At 40.4% G+C, this 22,085-nt stretch overlaps 1 protein-coding gene across 1 annotated transcript in view; it reads left to right on the top strand.

The window, feature by feature from the left end:
* Window positions 1-13,965, top strand: part of cnk (connector enhancer of ksr) — a 36,775-nt gene extending 22,810 nt beyond the window's left edge. The window contains 10 exon segments of the mRNA XM_074095829.1: window positions 2,125-2,239; window positions 5,032-5,116; window positions 5,119-5,324; window positions 5,649-5,779; window positions 6,650-6,760; window positions 7,490-7,619; window positions 8,405-8,482; window positions 8,527-8,585; window positions 10,265-10,376; window positions 13,663-13,965. Of these exon segments, the coding sequence (XP_073951930.1) occupies window positions 2,125-2,239; window positions 5,032-5,116; window positions 5,119-5,324; window positions 5,649-5,779; window positions 6,650-6,760; window positions 7,490-7,619; window positions 8,405-8,482; window positions 8,527-8,585; window positions 10,265-10,376; window positions 13,663-13,965 (1,330 nt within the window).
* Window positions 13,966-22,085: the final 8,120 nt, after the last annotated feature.

The following is a 22,085-nucleotide window of genomic DNA, read 5'->3' as shown; positions in this document are numbered from 1 at the left end:
AAGTTATCTGTGAGCAAAAATGTGTTAACGTCCTAAGTACGCGACAAATCACCGAACTTCCGGTACCTGATGAGAATAATAGTTCATCGTGGATTCGATTACTAATGACAACGGTGAGGGTTTTATTTTTTATTCGTAAATGTCAACGAAAGAATAATCGAATCGACAATGAATTATTAAAACAGGCAGAGGAATTATTGATAAAAAAAAGTCAGCACGATTGTTTTGCCACCGAAATAGAGTGTCTTAAACAAAATAAGCCTTTATTAAAAAATAGTAGGTTACTAAATTTAACGCCTTACCTTGATAGTAGCGGTTTACTGCGAGTTGGCGGCCGTGTGGATAAAACTGACGGTGTCCCGGAGAGAACTAAGCGCCCTGTTATCCTTGACGGTCACCATAGGACGACCAGGCTGCTCGTGGAGTACCACCACAGACGTGCTCTTCATGGAGCTCATGAACTGGTGGTGAATGAGTTGAGGCAGGCCTACTGGATTTTGAGGCTCCGACCCACTGTTCGTGCCGTCGCAGCGCAATGCTTGTTCTGCAAGTATCGGCGCGCGGCCCCGCAGCCCCAGCGCATGGCCGACCTTCCGCCCGCCCGGCTGCAGCACAACCGACGGCCGTTCACCTTTACTGGTCTCGACTTCTTTGGACCCATGGAAGTCACGGTTGGTCGTGGAAGGCAAAAACGATACGGAATGTTATTTACGTGTTTAACTATTCGTGCCGTTCACGTAGAAATAACGGAGAACCTAACCACGGACGCCACTATCATGGCGTTGAGAAGAATGATAGCTCGTAGAGGAACACCTACCACTATCTACTCAGATAATGGAACTAACCTACGAGGAGCCGATTCCGAGATAAAACGCAGCATCGAAGACTTAAACAGAGATGCACTATGCAGTGACGGTCTCGTCAGGGGATTGACTGGCGATTTATACCCCCAGGAGCCCCAGAAATGGGAGGAGCCTGGGAGAGAATGGTCCGCAGTTTTAAAACGGCCTTGAAGATCGTACTCAAGGAACGTGCGCCTCGACCGGAAACGCTTTCAACATTAATGGCCGAAGTAGAAGCCCTTGTTAACAGTCGTCCCATTACCCATGTTTCGACGGACCCTAACTATCCGAGGCCTTGACACCTAATCATTTTTTGATAGGTACATCATCCAATGGCCCCTCTTTTGGTAAGTATGAAGACGTGGATCTATCGCTTAGAAAGCAGTGGCGGATCGCTCAACGCTTAACGGATATGTTTTGGTCGCGGTGGCTAAAAGAGTATTTGCCCACATTATTACCGCGACAAAAGTGGACCAGTGAGCGTAGGGCCTTGCGTATAGGAGACTATGTCTTGCTTGTGGAACCAAACTTAGAGCGTGGCTCATGGCGGCACGGTGTAGTGAGTGCGACACTCCCCGGGGATGACGGACGCATCCGCGTAGTGGACGTGCGCACTCGCACGGGCACGTTGCGACGACCGGTGACTCGCGTCGCCATGCTTTCCTCACAAATGGATTCTAGTGATGACTGTCATCATCACTAAGGGGGTGGAATTGTAGGCGACGCGATGTTTTATGTAAATGTTTGTTAAAATTTTACTAGATTAAGTTAGTTTTTAAATTTTAATATTTTCATGCGACGATTAATTTGTTGTTTTTTACGCCATCTAGCTTCCTCTTTTATTAATAAATATATTAAAAATTTGGTGGGTATGCGCAGGCTAAAAACGACACATTGTCGGTACTTGACTTTATGTAGACGATCTCTTCGCGAACGCTAGGCTGCAACTGCTCACACGCACAAAGTTTTTTTTTCCATTTTTACGTATTTACGAGTTTTATTCGACCTATCACTTACAACGACTATTGTTCCACTCCTGCTGGCTCATGCTGAATCACCGACTTCGAGCTAGTTAGGTACCTAGAAAAATATTGCAAGGGCGTTGTAGTCGGTTCCTATTTTTTTTTTGGAGTCTGTTTTCCTTTTTTGTTATTATTTATCGGTAAATGTGGCCAATCCTTCCTGGCCCAAGGCCTCTTATTCTGAGGGGCACAGACCGGCAGCGGTGGCCGTGTGTGGGGTGCGGGGTGCGGGGTGCGATGATGATGGTGGTGTGTGTCAGGAGCGAGTCGTCGGAGGCGGTGGGTGTGGTGGGTGTGGGCGGGGCGACCAGCCTGGACCGCAAGTACCTGCGCTTCTTCTCGCGCGCTCGCCACAAGGAGGACAAGCCCGCTAAGGTGCGACCGATGCATTATTTATTTATTTTATTTATTCATTCAATAACATTGATAGAAAGAAAGAAAGATAGGTTTATTTTGGCTCCAAAAGTACCACCTAAAACTAAGACTAGAACTAGCACTAAAACTATGTCACTTGGTGACACGGCAGGATACCAAAAAGGGTCTCCACTCAGCATGTGTTGCCGCACATTATGTGCAGCAACGCTGGTTTTCTGTGGAGCCCAAACGTTTAATAAACATGTATGCATGAGCCAGTTCCTTTGCCCCAGTCAGACGGAGAATAAATAAAAATATAAAAATTAAAACCATAGACAAGGGAGAAGTGACGTTAATTTAATTGTTTATCTTCCACCACATCGAATCGGACGGATCGGCAAACGTAGCGTAGGGCGTCCTCAGACTCGGTGGAGCGATGATATTCGCAGGACGGCTGGCAAGAGCTGGATGAGAGTGGCCGACGATCGTGCTCAGTGGCGTGCCATAGGAGAGGAATATGTCCAGCAATGGGCGAACATAGGCTGATGATGATGATGATGATGATGATAATAATGAATTGTTTATCTCGGACATGTCAAATAAACCTCAAAAATTATATCATCATCATCATATCAAAGGCCCGTACCAAGATACAGCGATAACACCGCCATGTCCGATATGTTGCTGGCAACACAAGATTTTGTAGGCGTTAAGGTTGGCAGAATCTTTTTTCTCTCACACATCCGGTTCGAAGGACCAATGTTGGGAGTGTGGACTGTAGATTGTTTTTTGTTTCTTCTTAAGAAAAGTCTGTGCACTGTATGAAAATTTATTATGAAAACACCAACACTTACACAGTTAGAAAGAGCAAAAATAGAACGCGGAATTGTCTTGTTAGACGTAGAAACAGTGTTATGGCCGATGGACGACCGGATGTGTGAGAGAAAAAAGGTTCTACCAACCTTAACGCTTACAAAATCTTGTGTTGCCAGCAACACGATACACTGATTTAACAATGGAACTTTGAGGATCAATGAATTATCTAAATTCAAGTTATTTGAAAATGTTACAAAACAAAAGTATCTAAGTTATGCGAGTAGAATCGACCCTTGGATTTAAAGCCCCACGGTCAGAGACACCCGTTATAACTAGAATTTACCCGCGGCTTAAAAGGAGCTATCGACGTCTCACATTATGGCAGGGCCACTGATGTCATACCTATGTATGCCAGACTAGGCAACTGACGGATTGTGCTGTGCCGAAGTCTAATGGTCTATGGCCGGTTATTGGGACGTGGATTGTTGTTTAACTTATTGCAGGTGGTAGGACCCTGTGCAAGGTCCGCCCGGATTGCTACCACCATCTTGCTCGCTAATCCTGCCGTGAGCAGCAGTGTTTGCACTGTTGTGTTTCGGCGTAGAGAGTAAGACAGCCGGTGAAATTACTGGCACTTAAGGTATCCCATCTTAGGCCTCTAGGTTGGCGACCCACTTGCTCGTTTGCCATCCAGTCGAATAAAAAAAAACTTTTAATTTTTTATTTTTTTTATTTTGTTATTTATTATTATTTTGTTTACTTTTTTGAATTGTCACAAGCGGTCACAGCGAAAGACCAGCGTTGGCCTGCACGGCCAACACTATGCTGAGCTGGGACCGCTTCGCGATTTCGCAAGACATTGCTTTTATTCTTATTTTACCCAGTCAACTTGTATAAATATTTTTTTATTTTATCTTTGCGAATAAATAATAATTATTTTTATTCATAAACGACTAGGTCAAAAAAATGCCGTCTATCCCACTAGTCCCATTGAGTTGTCCCATCATGGGACTACTGGGATGATTACGCCCCAGTTGTCCCATGGGACAAGTGGCACTAATATTTATATCATATTGTTGTCCCAAAAGTCCCATTACCGTCATCAGTCATCACCGTTCATTTTTCTCATTTGTGGTGTGCACTATAAGAATAGTTGTATTGTATTGTAGATCTGGTGCAATCAGTAGCAGAAGTAGATGACCGGTTGTGGTGCATAAAATGATCTAAAATCTAAACACTCTTATTACGTTGGCAGTAGAGTCGTGTGTGTGGAATTTGGAAATAATTCCGATCCGCATTAGCGATCCCTTCAAATAGCGAACCTACTGTGTTAAAAATAAAGTTGTGTTAAATACTTGTGATGAATAGATATGATTTAATAATATTGTAAATCTGTTTAAAAAAAATATACCTCGTTGAGTTTCTTGCCGGATTCTTCTCAACAGAGGTTTTTCCGAACCGGTGGTAGATTTTTTTTGACATTCATTAGTGCTTGTTATAGCCTAAATTGAATAAAGATATTTTGACTTTGACTTTGACTTTAACTGTGATTTTGAGCACCGTAACCGCTCATCCACTTCTGCTGCTGACTGTAAGTAGATAGTTGAATAGGAATGCCAGGATTTACCTACTAAACTCCAGTGGGAATTCCCAGTAATTAATCGTAGAGATAACCATATAAAATATCCGCGCCTGATGTCTTTAATCCTCGCGGTTGAGATTTCATGATTTTATTCCGATCCTGTGAGAATATCGGAATCAAAAATAGCTTAGCTATGTGCTATTTCAGATGTTCAACTATCTGCATACCAAATTTAATTCAAATTCGTTTATTTGACGTTTTAGTGTGAAAAAGTAACAAACATAACACATCAACACGGACACGCACAGACGCACGCACTTACTCATTTATAATATTTAGGGATTGGCAGTTACTGCTATAAACTCAAGCTCAAGAAAGCACGAAGTACCTGCAAACGTATCGCGTATGGTTCCAGAGCAAGCAGTCGAATGTGCGGTCCCGACGGAGCACTACCGCAGCTACCGTCGCGCGGCGCCGGGCGGGGCCGGGGGCGGGGCTGGGGGCGCGGCCGGGGGGGCGGCCGCCCCGCGCCCCCCCACGCCCCTCAACTACATCCACGCGTCCAACCCCAACCTGCTGGACTTCGACAAGAGCGAGTTCGCGGCGCGCCCGCAGCCGCGCTCCGTGCCGCTCGCAAGAGCCCCGCTGCACAAGCCCGACAGCTTCGTCGGCTTCGTCACGCTCGAGGAGTTCATGCTCAAGAAACAGGTCGGTGGTAGATTGATTTGATACGAAGAAAAATTGATTTAGAGCCGGAATACGGAAATTCGCCGAAGAAATGAAGACGGTGAAAGCTCGAAGAATGTGCGAGTTCAAGTGCCAATGGGCGGGCCAACACAACAGGAACAGATTACCGTTAGGCCGCCGCAGTGTAATGTTACTAGACTTTACTGCCTCTGGCACACCGACTGGCTGCCACACAAGCGGTACTCGCCAATGGATGTAATGTTACCATCGATGTGTTACCAACGTGTTACCATAGGTGTGTTACCGTCAGTGTTACCATCAGTGTGTTACCATGATGTGTTACAGGAGGAGGAGCGTCGGCAGGTGTACACGAACCGCGTGTTACTAGGCGTGGAGCGCGGCGAGCGAGACGCCTCGCTGCAGCGACGGCTGCGGGAGGTCGTGCCCGACGTCTTGTACGGCGCGTTACCGCCCAGGTACACGCCGGCTGCTAGACTATGCGTGGGATGTTACTGTGTTATGGTATTTGGAAATAAATTGCGACGGGAAAGGCGAGCCCGGCACATTAAGTTGCCTGCTCGTCTGAGTGGAGCGAGGCAGCGGAGCGGGCGAACAAACGAGCGCGCGCAGGGAAGCTCTGCAAATAGAAAAAAAACTGTCTGCAACTCCGATCCGCATTACGAGGCATCGCGTCTGTTTGAGCTGTTACTGCACGCTAGCCTTAAAGCACTTATCTGAATTTGTTATAAATCTTAGAGCGGTTGCGCACTGTAACGATTCGAATCCGATCCGAACCCGTGAAAATACGGACCGGAGTAGTCGTAGAGTTATTTTTATGGTGAAATCGCATGACAGAAATCAGATCTAGTTTTTTTTTTTTTTTTAAGTGGCTGGTTGGCAAACGAGCAAGTGGGTCTCCTTATGGTAAGAGATCACCACCGCCCATAAACATCTGCAACACCACGGGTATTGCAGATGCGTTGACAACCTAGAGGCCGAAGATGGGATACCTCAAGTGCCAGTAATTTCACCGGCTGTCTTACTCTCCACGCCGAAACACAACAGTGCCAGCACTGCTGCTTCACGGCAGGATTAGCGAGCAAGATGGTGGTAGCAATCCGGGCGGACCTTGCACAAGGTCCTACCACCTGCAAAAATAGTGCGTAAATTATCGTACAAAACGTTTTACGACTGCTCCGGACCGTATTTTCACGGATTCGGATCGAATTCGGATCGGACGTAGTGCGAACCCGCTATTAATATTAATGAAGTAATTAGCTGTATGAATGTTGTTAAGTAAATACATAAAAATAAATGATTTTGATCATTGTTTATGGTGTGTTCAGTTCGCTGCCGGCGCCGTTAGCGGAGTTGCAGGCGCGGTCGCTGCCGCGCGCGCCGCCGCCGCCGCGCCGGGACGCGCCCGGGAAGCCGGTCTCCGTCAGGGGGAAGGACGGGTCAGCACTCGCTTACTGTTACTTGTGCATGCTCGATCAATGGGAACAGTAGATCACTTCGTACTTACTGTTACTTTGAACATGCTCAATCGGAACAGTGGATCACTTGAATACTTACCGTTACATTGAACATGGTCGATCGGAACAATGGATCACTTGGATACTTACTGTTACTTTGAACATACTCAATCGGAACTGGATCACTTTCATTCGTTTTAAGGATTTCATACCTCAATCGGCAGAAACGAAACGGATCACATTGTTGTTTGTCCGTCCATTAAAGTATTTTTTCTCAGGATCGTGTGGAGCTATCAAGCTAAAATTAATATCAAACACCCAGGTCTGCTATCCATTGAAACAGTGAAAAAAAAATTATTTTTTTTTGTCAACGAAATCAAAACATTCAGTTAGTAAAAAAGGAGAAAATTAAGCATAAAGAAAGATAATGCGGTCACGTGACAAAAAATCGTATTTCGTAACAGAAGTAAAAAGAACATAACACGTGTACCTGTGTGTGCGCTGCTGCCACTGCCAGCATGTTTGCGTTTGTTTTTCGGTTGTTTTTTGGGCGTGTAATGTATTTTTACTTATTAAATTGTTGTCCACTACAGTACTGGGTAGCAATGGCGTACAATGGCGGACAATTAATAATGACCAATGGATCATGACGAATAACGGCGCATGGTCCATTGTGTACACTACATGGAGTTTGTTATTTTTGTATGCCAGCTATGAGAAGATAGTGTACACAGAGGAGAAGCCGGGTCGCGTGGAGCGCATGCGCCGCGCGTCGCCGCCCGCCACGCCGCCCGCGCCCGAGCCGCCGCGCTGGCGGGACTCGCTGCGCAGGAACGACAAGGTAACGCCACGCATCACAGCCTATACACGGCCCACTATTGGGCACAGACCTTCTCTCAGAATGAAAGGCCTCGAGCTTTAGTTCCCCACTGCGGATTGGGAACTTCACACACACCATTGAATTGCTTCGCAGGCCTAGGTTTGACCAATGGCCACTGAAGCAGAGAATCGTGAGCTCGAACCCGGGCTCGCATCTCTTGAGTTTTTCGAAATTTATATATGAAATTTACAATAATTTTGAGCTCTGTGTGATTGCATGGCAAAACAATGTGCAATCAAAGTTTTTGCAGGATAAATACCCTGTTTCCTGTTTCTTTTTTTTACATAATTCTGACCGTGATTGATGATGACAAAGGTGTATCTCACTGGTTCAGAAACAGGTTTCTCACTCAGGAATCTGCCCTAAACATTATATTACAGGTTATGGGACTATCATCTATTTATTTATTTGGGAAACAAACAGCATATATGACACAGTTGAATATAAATTAATTTAGATGATACATAAGCCAAAACAGTTTCCACTTATAAAGAAATAACACTTTGTTGCTCGAGCGAGCGTACGTATCTAAGTAAGATAGATGTTTCAAAATATAGACGTCCGCAAAAATCGTTAATGCTTTATAAATATCAAATGTATTTTTTTATCAATTCGCAGATGACAGTATTTGCTTGCTTGGATTTGACTAATAAAACAATGTGTTTTGTTTTTGCAGTAAAAGTTATGAAGTAATTTCTTAAGGTGTGGCATCTGTCCCGACTTTACTCTACAGTGCGTGTTTGCAGGTACACTCAGGCGCGGGAGCAGGTGCTAGCGGTAGTCCAGGGGCGGGTGCGGGCGCGGGAGCGGGAGCGGGAGCGGGAGCGGGAGCGGGAGCGTCGGCGGGGGTGGGGTCGGCGGCGGGGCGGCTGGCGCGCGCCGCGTGGCCCCGCTGGCACCGCTGGCTGCCGCCGCCGCTGTCGAAAGGTATGAACTTTATTCCCATAAAAATTTACTTCAGAATTAATAAAACAGAATTTCAGAGATTCAGAATTAATATACATAATTTATAAGCTTATAACACTATTAGCTCTAATTTATACTATAAAAAACGTTTAATGAATATTGCTGATTAATATCCTGGCAATCACAGAATAGAAAAAACTAGTGGAAATGTCAAGCAGCCGCTTCGCGTTTGCTACTAGTATGCGGAGTCCCACAAGTTATTTTTTTTTTGGTTTAAAGATCATTTATTCTCATTAAGAATTTACAATTCACTTATTATGAGAACTTAAAATTAAACATGTATGTTTATAATGAGCGAGAACATAAAAAGGGGGTAGGTAACAATACAACACTCCGACAGCATTCTGCCGATAGGTACTTATTGCTAGTGCAGGTAAGATCCGTGCGCCGCGCCGAGTTGTAAACAAGACAACGAAACTCCGAGCTAACGCAGACTGGAAGTGGCATAGCGTAGTTGCTTTGTATTTCGTGTCACTACGAAATTAATGTTATAATGATACTTTTTTTTATTTGCTGTAAATTATGTCTGAGCATTTTGTATTTAGTTATTTATGCAGGTGTAGTTAGGTGTTTTTTTTTTTTTTTTTTTTTACATATATATTTTAAATTACGTCCGTAACGTCTATGTAAATAAAAACACGTTCAGCTAAAGCACATGTTTTCGTTAACATTTTAAATTAATATATATTATCGTCTGTGACAATATTTAATATATGTTTTTTGAGCATTTTTTTAAAACGATATACTGACTTGATATTCTTTATATGTTTAGGGAGTTTATTGTACAGCTGAGCACCTTCATACAACACACATTTTTTCCCATATTTCGTGCGTGGTGCTCGCAAAACTAGATCGTTCGCATTTCGAAGCTGGATTTTTTGTTTGAACTTCTTTTTTGTAAAGCTTATTTGAGTAAGTATTTTTTTATGTAATATTTTACGAACTAAAATGCAGGTGTTGTATATATACGATTGTGTTATGTTTAGTAATTTAGTTTCTTTATATATTTTATGGGATGATGTTAGGTAGTTAAATTGAAATAGCGTTTTGATTAATTTATTTTGAGTTGTTTGTATGGCTTTAAGATTAGATTTAGCGGCCGTGCCCCATACTTCGATTAAGTAGTCTATATGGGGTTTGACCAACGCGTTATATATAGTGTATCTCACTTGTTGAGGGAGATATCTAGCAATACCACGCAGTGCTCCTATTAATGAGGTTATTTTTGACTTAATTTTTTCAATGTGTGGTTTCCAATTTAGGTTTTTATCTAAAACAAGGCCAAGGTACTTTTCTTTATCTACTTGTTTGATATAGGTCAAGTTTTCTTTATCTACTTGTTTGATATAGATGAAGTTATAGGTCAGTTCGCCGAAATGTTCCACTAGTTTTTTTCTATTTCGTGGTCAAGCATGCAAGTTCAATTCTGGCAAGTAAAAATCAGAGTGAATAACTCGTTCACAAAACCCATTTTACTCGCCTATAGATACAGGCTGGTAAACGTCGCACTCATTTTTAGGATGGGGATTTTTCAATTAGATTTTTTTTCACTTTTTCGTAAAATTCTTTATGAGTATTTATTTATATAAATAATAGTCATAGCACCCTATGTAATGTAGTATGGTTGGTATGTTTTCCAGCGTGTCGGCGGGCGGTGGTGGCGGCGGCGGCGGCGGCGGCGCGGGCGCCGGCGTGTCGCGCCTGCGGCTCATGTTCGGCGGCCGCAGCAACAGCCGCGAGACGCACCGACAGGTAACCGGCCACACTGACCTCACCAGGCGCTGGCTCACAGGGAACTACTCGTGCGCAACATGATTCAGACAGCTGTCCATGGACCGCGATAAGCGAAAACTAGGCTAGAAAGCACGCCCGTTCATCGACAGTGCGAACGACTAGCGTTCAAATTGATCATCAGCCGGAAGATCCACTGCTGAACAAAGGCTTCCTCCTTAGAACGCCATCTTATTGATCATTCAAATTAATACTAGACACATTTTCTATTTTGTGTGTCCACATTTGCCTTTGATTGCTCCCAAGGCAAACATCCACCCGCAATTTCTTCAATGTATCCTTGTCAAATTCGTGGTAAATTTCAAGTGTGCGGAATTACATTTGAAATTTACCACGAGCTTTGCGGTGAAGGAAAACATCGTGAGGAAACCTGCACAAACCTGCGAAGTGATTCAATGGTGCGTGCGAAGTTCCCAATCCGCACTGGGCCCGCGTGGGAACTATGGCCCAAGCCCTCTTGATCTGAGAGGAGGCCTGTGCCCAGCAGTGGGACGTATATAGGCTGAGATGATGATGATCCTTGTCATACCTGTTACAACGATGAAATATAAAATTCATATTTTTGATACGTTTAATGTTGTATGTAAGATACACGTAGTTCATAAAATAATCAGTCGAGCTCAAAGATATCTTTGCACTTTAGTAACTTATCATTGTTTGTCTTCTGACAATTTTATATAAAAGGTCAAACATAAAGTGACAGCGACAAGGTAGTAAAGTATCTCTTTGGCATCGACTGTAATATTATTCAAAGTTGTACTTTTAATAAATAACGAGGGACAATTAATTGTTTCCTCGTCGTCGGTGAGCCAGCTGCTTTAAACGGCGCTTCACTAGTCAGTACCCCTAGCCATTACCTGCTCGACTAGCTCATCGCATTGCAACCACCCCATATACGTATTCCCATACACTTTTTTATTATCATTTTTTTATGTATTTTTTTACATATGACGTGAGCTGAGACATTTCGTTATTTCATTTTCTAATTCATCATCATCAATATTTAACCCTTACCCATGGGACTCATTTGAATGAAACTATGTGCGCAAGTTTTAAATATACATCAGATAAGTGTTAAGGCAATAATTATGATTATCGCATTGACTTTTAAGTGAAAGTAGGCTGTGATTTTTTAAGCCATACAACTGACATTGAACCTTGGATTGAACCTTGGGGTGGTAAAAAAATTCTCGTTTCTCTGTATCCACCTCGGCACTGTAAATGTAAATTCAAATGTAAATGTCGGTACACAATGGATCACTGCAGGCCGTCGCCATTGTGTACAGTCAATCAATTTGATTCGTGGGCCAGCATGGAATCCATCCCCTTGTTCCCCATAAATAACCATCTTACATAACCAGCACTGGTAGTTTGTACGAGAAACAAGGCACCTCATCATAGTAGGTTAATAATTTTATATGTTCTATGGCAATAATGCATAGCCTTGCATGATCCACTGTGTACACTGTACCTTAAAGTTAACCCAGCAAAATATTGACATGTTCATAGTTTCGAAAGCAAACTTTATGATGTAAATAAGTTTTGGCTCCTTTGGGTAATGGTTGGACCCCACCGGGCTACGCGCCGTTACGACGAAGCATGTTTCCGGCAGGTCTGTACGATCCACGCCGTCACAACCACCAACATAGGTACCTTCACGCGACATTGTTTATTTTTATGACGGCTCTTTACGGTGACTATTTACTATAAGGTGACCCGGGTTTATTGTAGCTGGGGGGATATTGTATCTGAGCCGTCTGATGGCCGTGGTCCGATGGTCGTCCTTACGACACGAAATAATCCCTCAAACGAATTACAAACTCCCGACTCTGGAAGTTCAAAACAGTCTTTTTAGACCGTTTCGGCATTTTGCCAAAAAATAACAACAAACAAAAGTCAACAACAATAATAACAGAAATGAACAATAACCAAATAAAATGCAGAGAAAATGCAACGGAAACTCAACTCGTATACAAGGGAGACGCACTCGTACTGACAGTGATACTGACAAGCACTGGCCACAAGAGGCACAAATTGGCTGTGTCCGTATGCCAAATAGCCGCGTTTACAAAATCTTGCAAGTTTTGCTCAAAAATTTAAAATATCTTAGTGTTCACTGGCATCGAATAATGAACCGCGGCAATTGCCGATAGTGTTGTGTCACGTCACTGCTCTGTTCCGTTTCATTTCATTTTTCTTTAATTAAAACCCAAGCTGTCGTTACAGAAAAGCACAGAGTTATAAACACATTGCGTCATTTAAAAAATAATATTTTTCTATCGTATTCGATGGAGTCAATTTAATGGACACTGATATTGCTATATATTTTTAAAAATATTTTGCGAACATACTTAGTACTTATGCGTAATTCGGAAAATTTTCAAGTGTTACAGAACTCATCATAGGTGAAAAATACAATACAGTCTACTGTATGCTACAGAGGGTTAAGCCATATGACGTCCATAGAAAGCATTTACTAAATTTATTTTTTCTAGAAAGAGATGAAATGCACAATTGATTCTCTCGTGTCTTCATTATTTTTCAACAGATATTGTTGAATTTACGAGTATGTCATTCGTTTAATTTTGAGTTTTGCATCGCGTCAAATTATTTTTAGAGAAAATTTTTGCTCCTTGCATATGGCCTATTCAACACTCGCTACATGCACCTGCCCGCCCATCACCATCCGTTACTAGCAGCCATAGAGCACATTTTCGAGTAACAACTGCTAATGTGAATACTATCACATAATGTAAGTTTTATTTTTCAAAACCACTGGGTTCGATTCCCGAACAGAGTACTAGTTTTTTTTAAATGTATGAATGCAGTTTTTCTTGTTAGTAAATCGATGCCATGATTCCTAAGAATAGATCTTCGTATGTCTTATAGTTTTAGACGTTCCCATACTGACAGATCTAATTGTTACACCCTGTATATCTTCACTCGTTATCTTTCGTGTGGTGTCGGGTTAGAATTACACCTCTCCGTTTCTTCCGTGGAGGTCGTAAGAGGCGACTGAGGATATAGGTTAACGTATACCGTAGGCGACAGGCTAGCAACCTGTCACTATTGTACCGTTTTTTGTCAAACTTAAAACCTAAAATTGCTAAAAGTGGCTCCAGAGCCGTAACGTTTCGTGTGCTCTGCCCATTTGGGAAGAGGTACTGGCGTGATGTTTGTGGGTGTGTGTGTGTGTGTGTGTGTTATCTTTGGTACAGAAGGTGTGTAAAGGTTGATGTGATCGCAGGAGTCCGTCCCGGCGGCGCGTCCGGCGCGCGCGGCGGGGTCCCCGGCGGCGCGGGCGCGGGCGGCGGGTTCGGCGGCGCGGGGGCGGGGGCGGGGGGCGGCGGGGGCGGCGAGTGGGCGTGGCGCACGGCGCAGTACCCGCACCTGCAGTGCCCGCCACCTTCCAGCCGGAGAGCTACTCGCTGGCGAGCGCGACCCGCCTGGCGCGCCCGCCGCCCCCGCCCCCGCCGCCCCCGCCGCCCACGCCGCCCGACTGACCCCACACCGCCCGGCTCCCACCAGAGTTGACACCGCGCTCAAGTAATGCCAGCTCATCATCATCATCATATCAGCCGTAGCACGTTCACTGTTGGACACAGGCCTCCCCCATAGACCTCCAGTTGCGTCGGTCGGAAGCGACTTGCATCACCGGGAACCCGTGACTTTAACCAGGTCATCCGTCCATCTCGTTGGTGGACGTCCTACGCTGCGCTTGCCGAGCCGCGGTCTCCACTCGAGAACCTTTTGGCCCAATCGCCCCAACGACCAGCTAGCTCTTCACTTGTTAAAAAAATCAAAACTTTATTCTGCACGTAGGCTGCAAAAGGCTCTTTTACGTGTCATTTTTTTTAAACTACCATCGCTTTCGGAAATACCATCGTTGCCAAGAAGAATGCAACGCAAATAACTTGGCAGAAAATCTTTTTTTTTTCAAAACAAAATATATTGCTCTTCGCTCCAATATTGGCGTGAAAGAGCACGTCAAAATATATGAACTTTGGAGAGTATAATAACTAAAATACATTATAAACTACCTTGTAAATCTTAGCTCGTTATAGTTCAAGTGAGAAAAAAACGTCTTTATGACATTGACATAAGATTGATTTTTACTTAGTCTGTGTAAAACTTTTTGACTAAATCTATACCTTTTGCTTTTTCCTCTGTGTATGTTACTGCTTACTATTATTATTATATTCAGTGAGGAGTCCTTGTAGGTATTGTAATCTTTACATATATGTAATACAATTTTCAGCGAAAATAATATCAACTAGACGTAGGTAATAGTTTTGAATGTCATAAAAAATCTGAGGCCGTATTGCCTACGTTTCCGACGCTCGCGATCGCAATCAAATGACAGATTTCGCATACAAAAACTGTCATTTGATTGCGACTGACCAAAACGCGAACTCAGGCCAAGTGAAGAGCTGGCTTGTAGTTATATTGATGTAAGCCCATCTCTGTGCAGCTAGCCACGTGCCGTCTCTTTCTGGTTTATCACGTGAGAAAGAGACAGCGCGGGTAACCGCACGTGGCTTGCTTCAACTGCGAATAGCTAAGTGTGTTCCCATGTTCAATATACGTTTTTGTATCGCAGAATGAAATAACAAGTAAAAGAAAAAGATAGAAATACCAGGACTAAGAACAATACGAAACAATGATGCCCTTTAAAATGTTAAAACATGTTTTTTTTTAATAGACTTTGTATTTGTTGAAGTGTAGTTAGAGCTACAATCAGTATATTTAAACATGAGCTACATGTAGTGTATAATATTAAAATGCCTCTTGACAGATTTCCTCAAGGAATCTATACAACAGATTATTAATGAGATGAGAAATACTACAAAACTTCGAATGTTGTTATATATGGACGAATATAAGGAATTCACAATATTTAGAACAGCTAGCTTTAATGTAGCCCTGACGGCCTTTGACCCTGCTATATCAAAAAGCTGTAAAAAATAACAATTACGAAACCATACCTTTAATATATTATATTTAATGAAAAAATTATTGCTAATTGGGGCAACAGGAAACCTTTAAATGTAGTGACTTTAAAATAGCAAATATCTGTGACACCAGTGCACAAAAAAGTATATTACTTGTTAGTATTAAACGATTATGAAATCTACCAGCCTTGTTAAAATATTGTAAAGTATACGCCGAGTTGTATCGTTTTTATAGACGATGTTATATCATTATAAACATTAATGTGCTCATCCTCTTATAATCGAATCACGTTTTGCCGAACTAGATAGCTCTTAGATAGACATTGTAATTAAATGTAAAATAAGTATGTAATATGTATAAATGATGATTTTATAATGCAAAGTAAAGGATCGAGTTTCTTATTTATACTTTAACAGCTTAGGTACTTTAAAGTTTACTTTTATCATTTTAAACATAGATTTTTTAAGCTCCAAACTTAGATTGTTAAACTGGCACGTCTGAAAATCGATATCATTTAAAATATGCTATCGCTTACAGCTAGAACATAATAAATCAGCGACAGTTGTAAATTTTTATTGCGTTTGCAACTTTCATATCAATATTGATTAAACTTATGCAAGTTTGACAGTTAAGTTACCTAGTTTCTTTTGATTAGATGCAGATGCTTGCTTTAATCTAATGAATTTTGGGTACATGTATCGCGTGTTTCCTCCAACTGGAACAATAAATTAAGCTATGGGTATCACCTGATCACTAAACGTGTTCAAGTGGTTTTTAGGGTTCCGGAGCCAAAATGGCTAAAACGGAACCCTTATAGTTTCTCCATATCTGTCTGTCCGTCCGCGGCTTTGCTCAGGGACTATCAATGCTAGAAAGCTGTAATTTTGCACGAATATATGTAAACTATGCCGACAAAATGGTACAATAAAAAAAAATTAAGACCTCCCATAGACGTAAAGAGGGGTGATTTTTTTTTCTCATCCAACTCTATAGTGTGGGGTATCGTTGGATTGGTCTTTTGAAAACCATTAGGGGTTTGCACAGACGATTATTCGATTCAGTGATTTGTTTGCGAAATATTTAAACTCTAAAGTGCAAATTTTCATTAAAATCGAGCGTCCCCCCTCTAAAATCTAAACCGGTGGGTGGAAAAAATTGAAAAAATTCAGGATGGTAGTAAGTATATCAAACTTTCAAGGAAAACTATAACGGCTATATCGAAAATACAAACTGAAATTCCGAATGCCGAGGACCTGGGTTCGATTCCCAGCGCTGGTCTTATTTTTCTGGTTTTTCTGTGCATTTTATTTCAGTTTGTATTTTTGATATAAGTTTTACGGGATGACCGTAAAAGTAACAAAAATTTGGAATTGAAATAAAAATACAAAAAGATTCCAAAAAACCAATCTTATAACGGCTATGTTTACTTGAGAATTATTACTAGTTTTACTCTTAAATAGCAGCCTAAGGTATAAAATATACCTAAACTTTGAAGATTCCGTATAAAATACGAAATCCTTAGAAAAATATTACTTATTTTTTTCCTAATGACTATGGAACCAATTTTGGGCGTGTCCGACACGCTCTAGGCCGGTTTTATTGAAGTACTTGGGTGACGCTTGAACTCAAAAAATGCGTTTTGCCAGGGGGATAAGACCAAGGTAGATCAATTTTTCGCCCCGAAAACTCCATTGTAAATTTCATCGTAATCGTTGGAACACTGGGCCAGTTTTTCGAGATCCCCGAAATAAATAAAGCGGTTGGATTCTTACTAAATATTCGCACCAGCAATATCCCTACTAATTATAAATGTGAAAGTCTGTCTGTCCTGTTACCTTTCACGCTTCGACCGTTGATACCGATTTAGACGAACTTCGGTATGGAGATAGTTGAAGTCTCAAGGAAGGACATAGGCTACTTTTTATCCCGAAATAATCATATTAGGTATCCGCAGGATAGCGATAAGCGAATTCTGCACAGACAGAGTCGCGGGCAACAGCTAGTACTTATAGCAATATAACGGAAAAATAAAAACGAAACGACTGACGGACATACTAACATCCATTATTGAATGTGAAGTTAAACTAGAACGGCTGTTTTCTCCAAATTTAATACTTTAGACCATTAAATTATTATGACTGCGTATGGTTTGCGCAATCATTATTTTGTTTACTGTTCCGTTGTAGTACGCACGCGGTAAATCAATTTTTGCTTGATTTCACCTGTAAATTATGCTTTCTTTTGTAAACTATAAGATGTAGTGTTCAACGAAAAGTTTTGTATTATTAAGGTTGCTATTATTCGATTTATTTATTTATAATCTTAATTAAGGTTCAGTTCCAAATCGTGCTTATAAAGGCAACGCTTGCACCACCCTTCGCCGTGTTTGTAAAAACATCCGTCAATGCAAAAAATATGCACTTTAAAATGTATATCACATAGGCGACGGGGACGAAATGAATGATACCCGAACACAAACTTCGAAGTGTAGCGCTAGCGTAAGAAACTTTTATTTCTACCAAATGATATAAAATGTAAATTCCGTGCCACCGCCACCTGTTTATTTACAAATGAAACCAAATTAAAACTGGTTGTATCCAGTATTTAGGATCACATCAGAAATGTCGCTGTCGTTTGACGAATCCAACGAAAAAGTGCAGACTAAACGCGCCAGGTGGCGTTGAATTCAACTAACAAATTAATGCTTTATGCCCACGTATTACTTAAATTATACATCATATACTTAATTGTAAATATGAACGTATCACGTAAACTTCCTGCTCATGATCAAAATGTGCCAATTCCCCTGTTGAAGCTCTTAGCATGATAAAAGGAAATAATATGTAATATTTATTTGTGTAGGTATCGAAATATACGCTGTAATATAAGAACAGGTGCTTTTTATCAAATGTTAATAATATGTAATGCTCAATATTTAATTTAAAATCAAAAATCATAGCCAACTCATTTTAATGTTACATTAAAATCATAGATGGCGTTACACTGTTTACTTCATTACCAGGAACGTGGTAGAATGTAAGGTTTGAAATCGCTATTAATAGGTAGTGACCTAAGGTTTATAACTGTGGTAAGTGTCATAATGTTGCCATCGTTATTATGAGCACTCTACCTTGTTTTTTGTTTACTACTGAAGATCAAGAAGATACATCCCGGGATATTATGCCTACTAAACGTGAGTTATTCAAAATAATGATAGTATATATCTGACAGTCATCTGGGCTGTTCTTCTCCAGTTAATTTAAAGAATTAACCGCAGCATTCTTGCTCTCATAGAGTATTCATTTCAACCAATAATGTTACCGGCTTTGCTCCTAACAACGAACCAGTCGAACAAAAAAACAAGGTAAAACGTGAATGTCTTATTACGAGTTAAATTTTGATGTGTGCAATCGCCATTACGTATTTAATCATCAAAGGTGCTCAAAACGTCTCAGAAAGTTCTGCTAAAGTTAATACATTTTGGAGACAAGGCACTTACTTCTGATGACGATTGCGCGGTATTTTTAGAATCGTTTTCGAACGTTTTCCGCGTGCGGTCGTAGATAGGTTTTTGAATGGAGGGCAGTCGAGCCACGAGTCTGGAGAGTTCTTGGACCTGTGTTAATTATAAATTATAATTTGTGTACAATAAATTGGCGTAAGTTATTCATTTCATTATCGACGGGTCTTTGACTCAACCTCGTTAAAATTCGGATATCCATTTTAGCTACACATCCTCAAGTGGATTCATAAAACTTCATGTACGAGATTGAGTCAGGGCCTCGTTATTTTTTTTTAAATAAGTAACTGCGTTGTAACTGCTGACTAAATCGACGTATTTGATACTTACAGGTTCGAGTACGCCTCTTAAAATACCAATTATACACGAAATCATTACCTTTCACGATCTACGTTGTTTTAAATGGATTTCAACTCCTGCTTTGCGAAAAAAGGCTGTATTACTTGACGTATAACATCTTGGACTCCTTAGCATCTTTAGTGTACATTAAAGATTTCCAAATAAAATTTTAAAATATATTAATAGTAAAGTAAATGAAGGTAATGATTTTATTATTATATATTAGTTTTATGACCTTTATGTTAATGAGCCTGAGCGCGCTATAACTATTAATTATAATTTACTTTCCTACTTAAAGTATAAGAACGGCGTCGTGCTCAAAAGTTTTGGTTAGTGCGAATATATTAATTTACACTAATTTTAAGATTCTGCTTACGTATGAGCTTATAATTTAGATAGTAAGTTTGATTTTATCCGAGTGAATTTACTGCTTAAATTAAGTCATTACCATCCATGGCCAGGATAGCTGACGACAAGTTACGTTATGTTTATGAAAGTATCAAGTCTTTATTAAATTATCTATTCATCTTTAAAATTGATGAAATTTTAGGGTTTCCTTATTCAAAATCAAAACTACTATTAATTCTCATAAATAAAATAATGTATTTTTTTTGGTCACTTATGTAATATTATTTCATATTAAAATGACAATAAATTGTCTTGAAAGATCAAGGGCACTTTTTAAGAAAATCGTATATTTCTTTACCTTGAAAGAAAGAGTAAATGGTGCATTTTAAATTAAGTTAAAAATGCCTAGGCGGTGTTGATTTGTGGAATAGAATAGATACTCGATTTATTTCCGCAGGAAAAGTTGGTAGGTAAATCGAAATTTCTTAGACAGTAATGAGACAAAAGGTTGCTTATCCTGTTTAAAATGGTAATGACTGAATTTAAAATACAAACATTGGAACATAGAACCTCCTTTTTTGAAGTCGGTTAAAAAGTGTGTGGAATCATTCGTCCAACGCAGGCAAGTGTTACTCGTGGCTACTGATAAGACTTGATCGCTTTAAAATGATATTGTATAATAATATTTTTATAGTAGCTAAATTGACTAGGAAATAATTGCCATCTAATTCTTTTACCTGTGTCAGAGTTTTAAAGTATTTATTTTATTTCGCCTTACTTGAATTATCTAAATAAATTACAGATTGCGGCCAATTTTTTAGCCTAAAATTGATGATTTTTATAAACTGCAATAGCCAAATATACTAGACATGCCATTCGTCGGGTAACATTCTTCTTTAACACTAAACTGAATTGCTTTGAGCTCTATTCTGTCTAAATAGATCTCTCTGCACTACGGTTGTGGTTTTGATAAAGTGGTTTTGTCGAAAGGAATAGCCACACCGACATTCAAATAAAAGATGTATCACAAAACACACAATGTAGTAAAATAACATATAAAAATGTTTTTTTATCAGATAACAAGATATTATTATTATTTTTTTAATTTTTATTTAAATATTCTTTGAGACTGGTTTTATATGAGTGTCACTGCTATAAATATCAATATTGCTCATATTAAATGATATTGTAACGGATAACTCACGCTTAAACCGAGTTTAGCTCGACATGTTTCGGGCTATTCCGTAGCCCTTCTTCCCAGGAGCACACGACTCGGCGGCTGCCGCAACACGCACACTACGCGCCACCGCTCTGCTCGCGCGACACATCATTTAATATGAGTGAGTCTCGCGGTAGTTTCATGTTCAAAATCAATATTGCTGCCTATTATTTTAAATTTAAATAATGTTTTATTAGAGATACTATGTTACATAAGAGATGTCTAGGTGTGGCTGCTTCTTTTTATAATATTTTACCTATTTTTTAGAAATATTTTTTTACGACTATACAGTCAGTGCACAGTGTCTCAAGACATACCTTGTGAAATGATCTTAAATTTTTCATTACCATCCTTTCACGAAGGTTGTTGTTGTAAAAAAAACTTTTGTGCCATTAAAGACAATTTTATGTATTTCCATGGTATTTGAGACAGCTGGTGAAGTAACATGCACTTACCCATATCAGACAATACGGTATTTGACTCTTTTGTATATGTTTTTTAAATAAAAACTACACAATGCCTGTTATCGAATAGAAAAACAATTAATAAGCTACCAATAACAAAGTTATAAAGGTTTGAAATTCAAGATTATACAGAGAAAGACATACTGGCATGTGACGTCACACGCCAGTACCTACCACCATACTTGCTGCATAGAGAAAAGCGTTTGAGAAGAGACAGGTATATAGATTTAAAAAAAACACTAATTCCAATTTTCAACAGATTTAAATTTTATTCTTCGTTAAACACTACCTGTATATCTATATTTTAATAATAATTAAGATATGGCAAAATCAGGAGTTGTCAAATACCGTATTACTAAGGATGCTCGCAAATTTGTTTTGAAACTGTGTACTGACAGAATTTGTTGAAAAATGATGTAGGTAAGATAAAAGTGAAAAGTTCTGGAACTATTTAAGACAGGGATTAAATGAAATAAAGTTTATAGAAATTACTTACCTGTTTTTTTGTGACTTATCATCATCATTCCCCACCCTCATTCCCTCCCTCTGCTGCCATAGATCACGGGCCGGGTGGCGGATTAGCAACTTCACACACGTCATTGGATTGCTTCGTAGGCTCGTGCAAGCTGTACCTGCCGCGGTTTTTTTTACAAGCTTTTATTTAGTTTACCCTGGCCCGTTGTCTGTCTGTCTGCAATCAAATCTTGCAAGTTAAATTTGACCAACTTCCAGTAGTCAGGTTGACTTGAAATTTGAAATACTTATGTAAATCGCGTGACAATACAATAATCTAGTAGTGACATCCTGGTAGCCCGCCCAGGATCGTC

The sequence above is a fragment of the Choristoneura fumiferana genome, chromosome 12 (assembly GCF_025370935.1).
Source record: "Choristoneura fumiferana chromosome 12, NRCan_CFum_1, whole genome shotgun sequence".
Taxonomy (NCBI): Eukaryota; Metazoa; Arthropoda; class Insecta; order Lepidoptera; family Tortricidae; genus Choristoneura; species Choristoneura fumiferana.
Note: the sequence above shows the minus strand (reverse complement) of the source record. Positions and strands in the feature narration are given on the sequence as shown.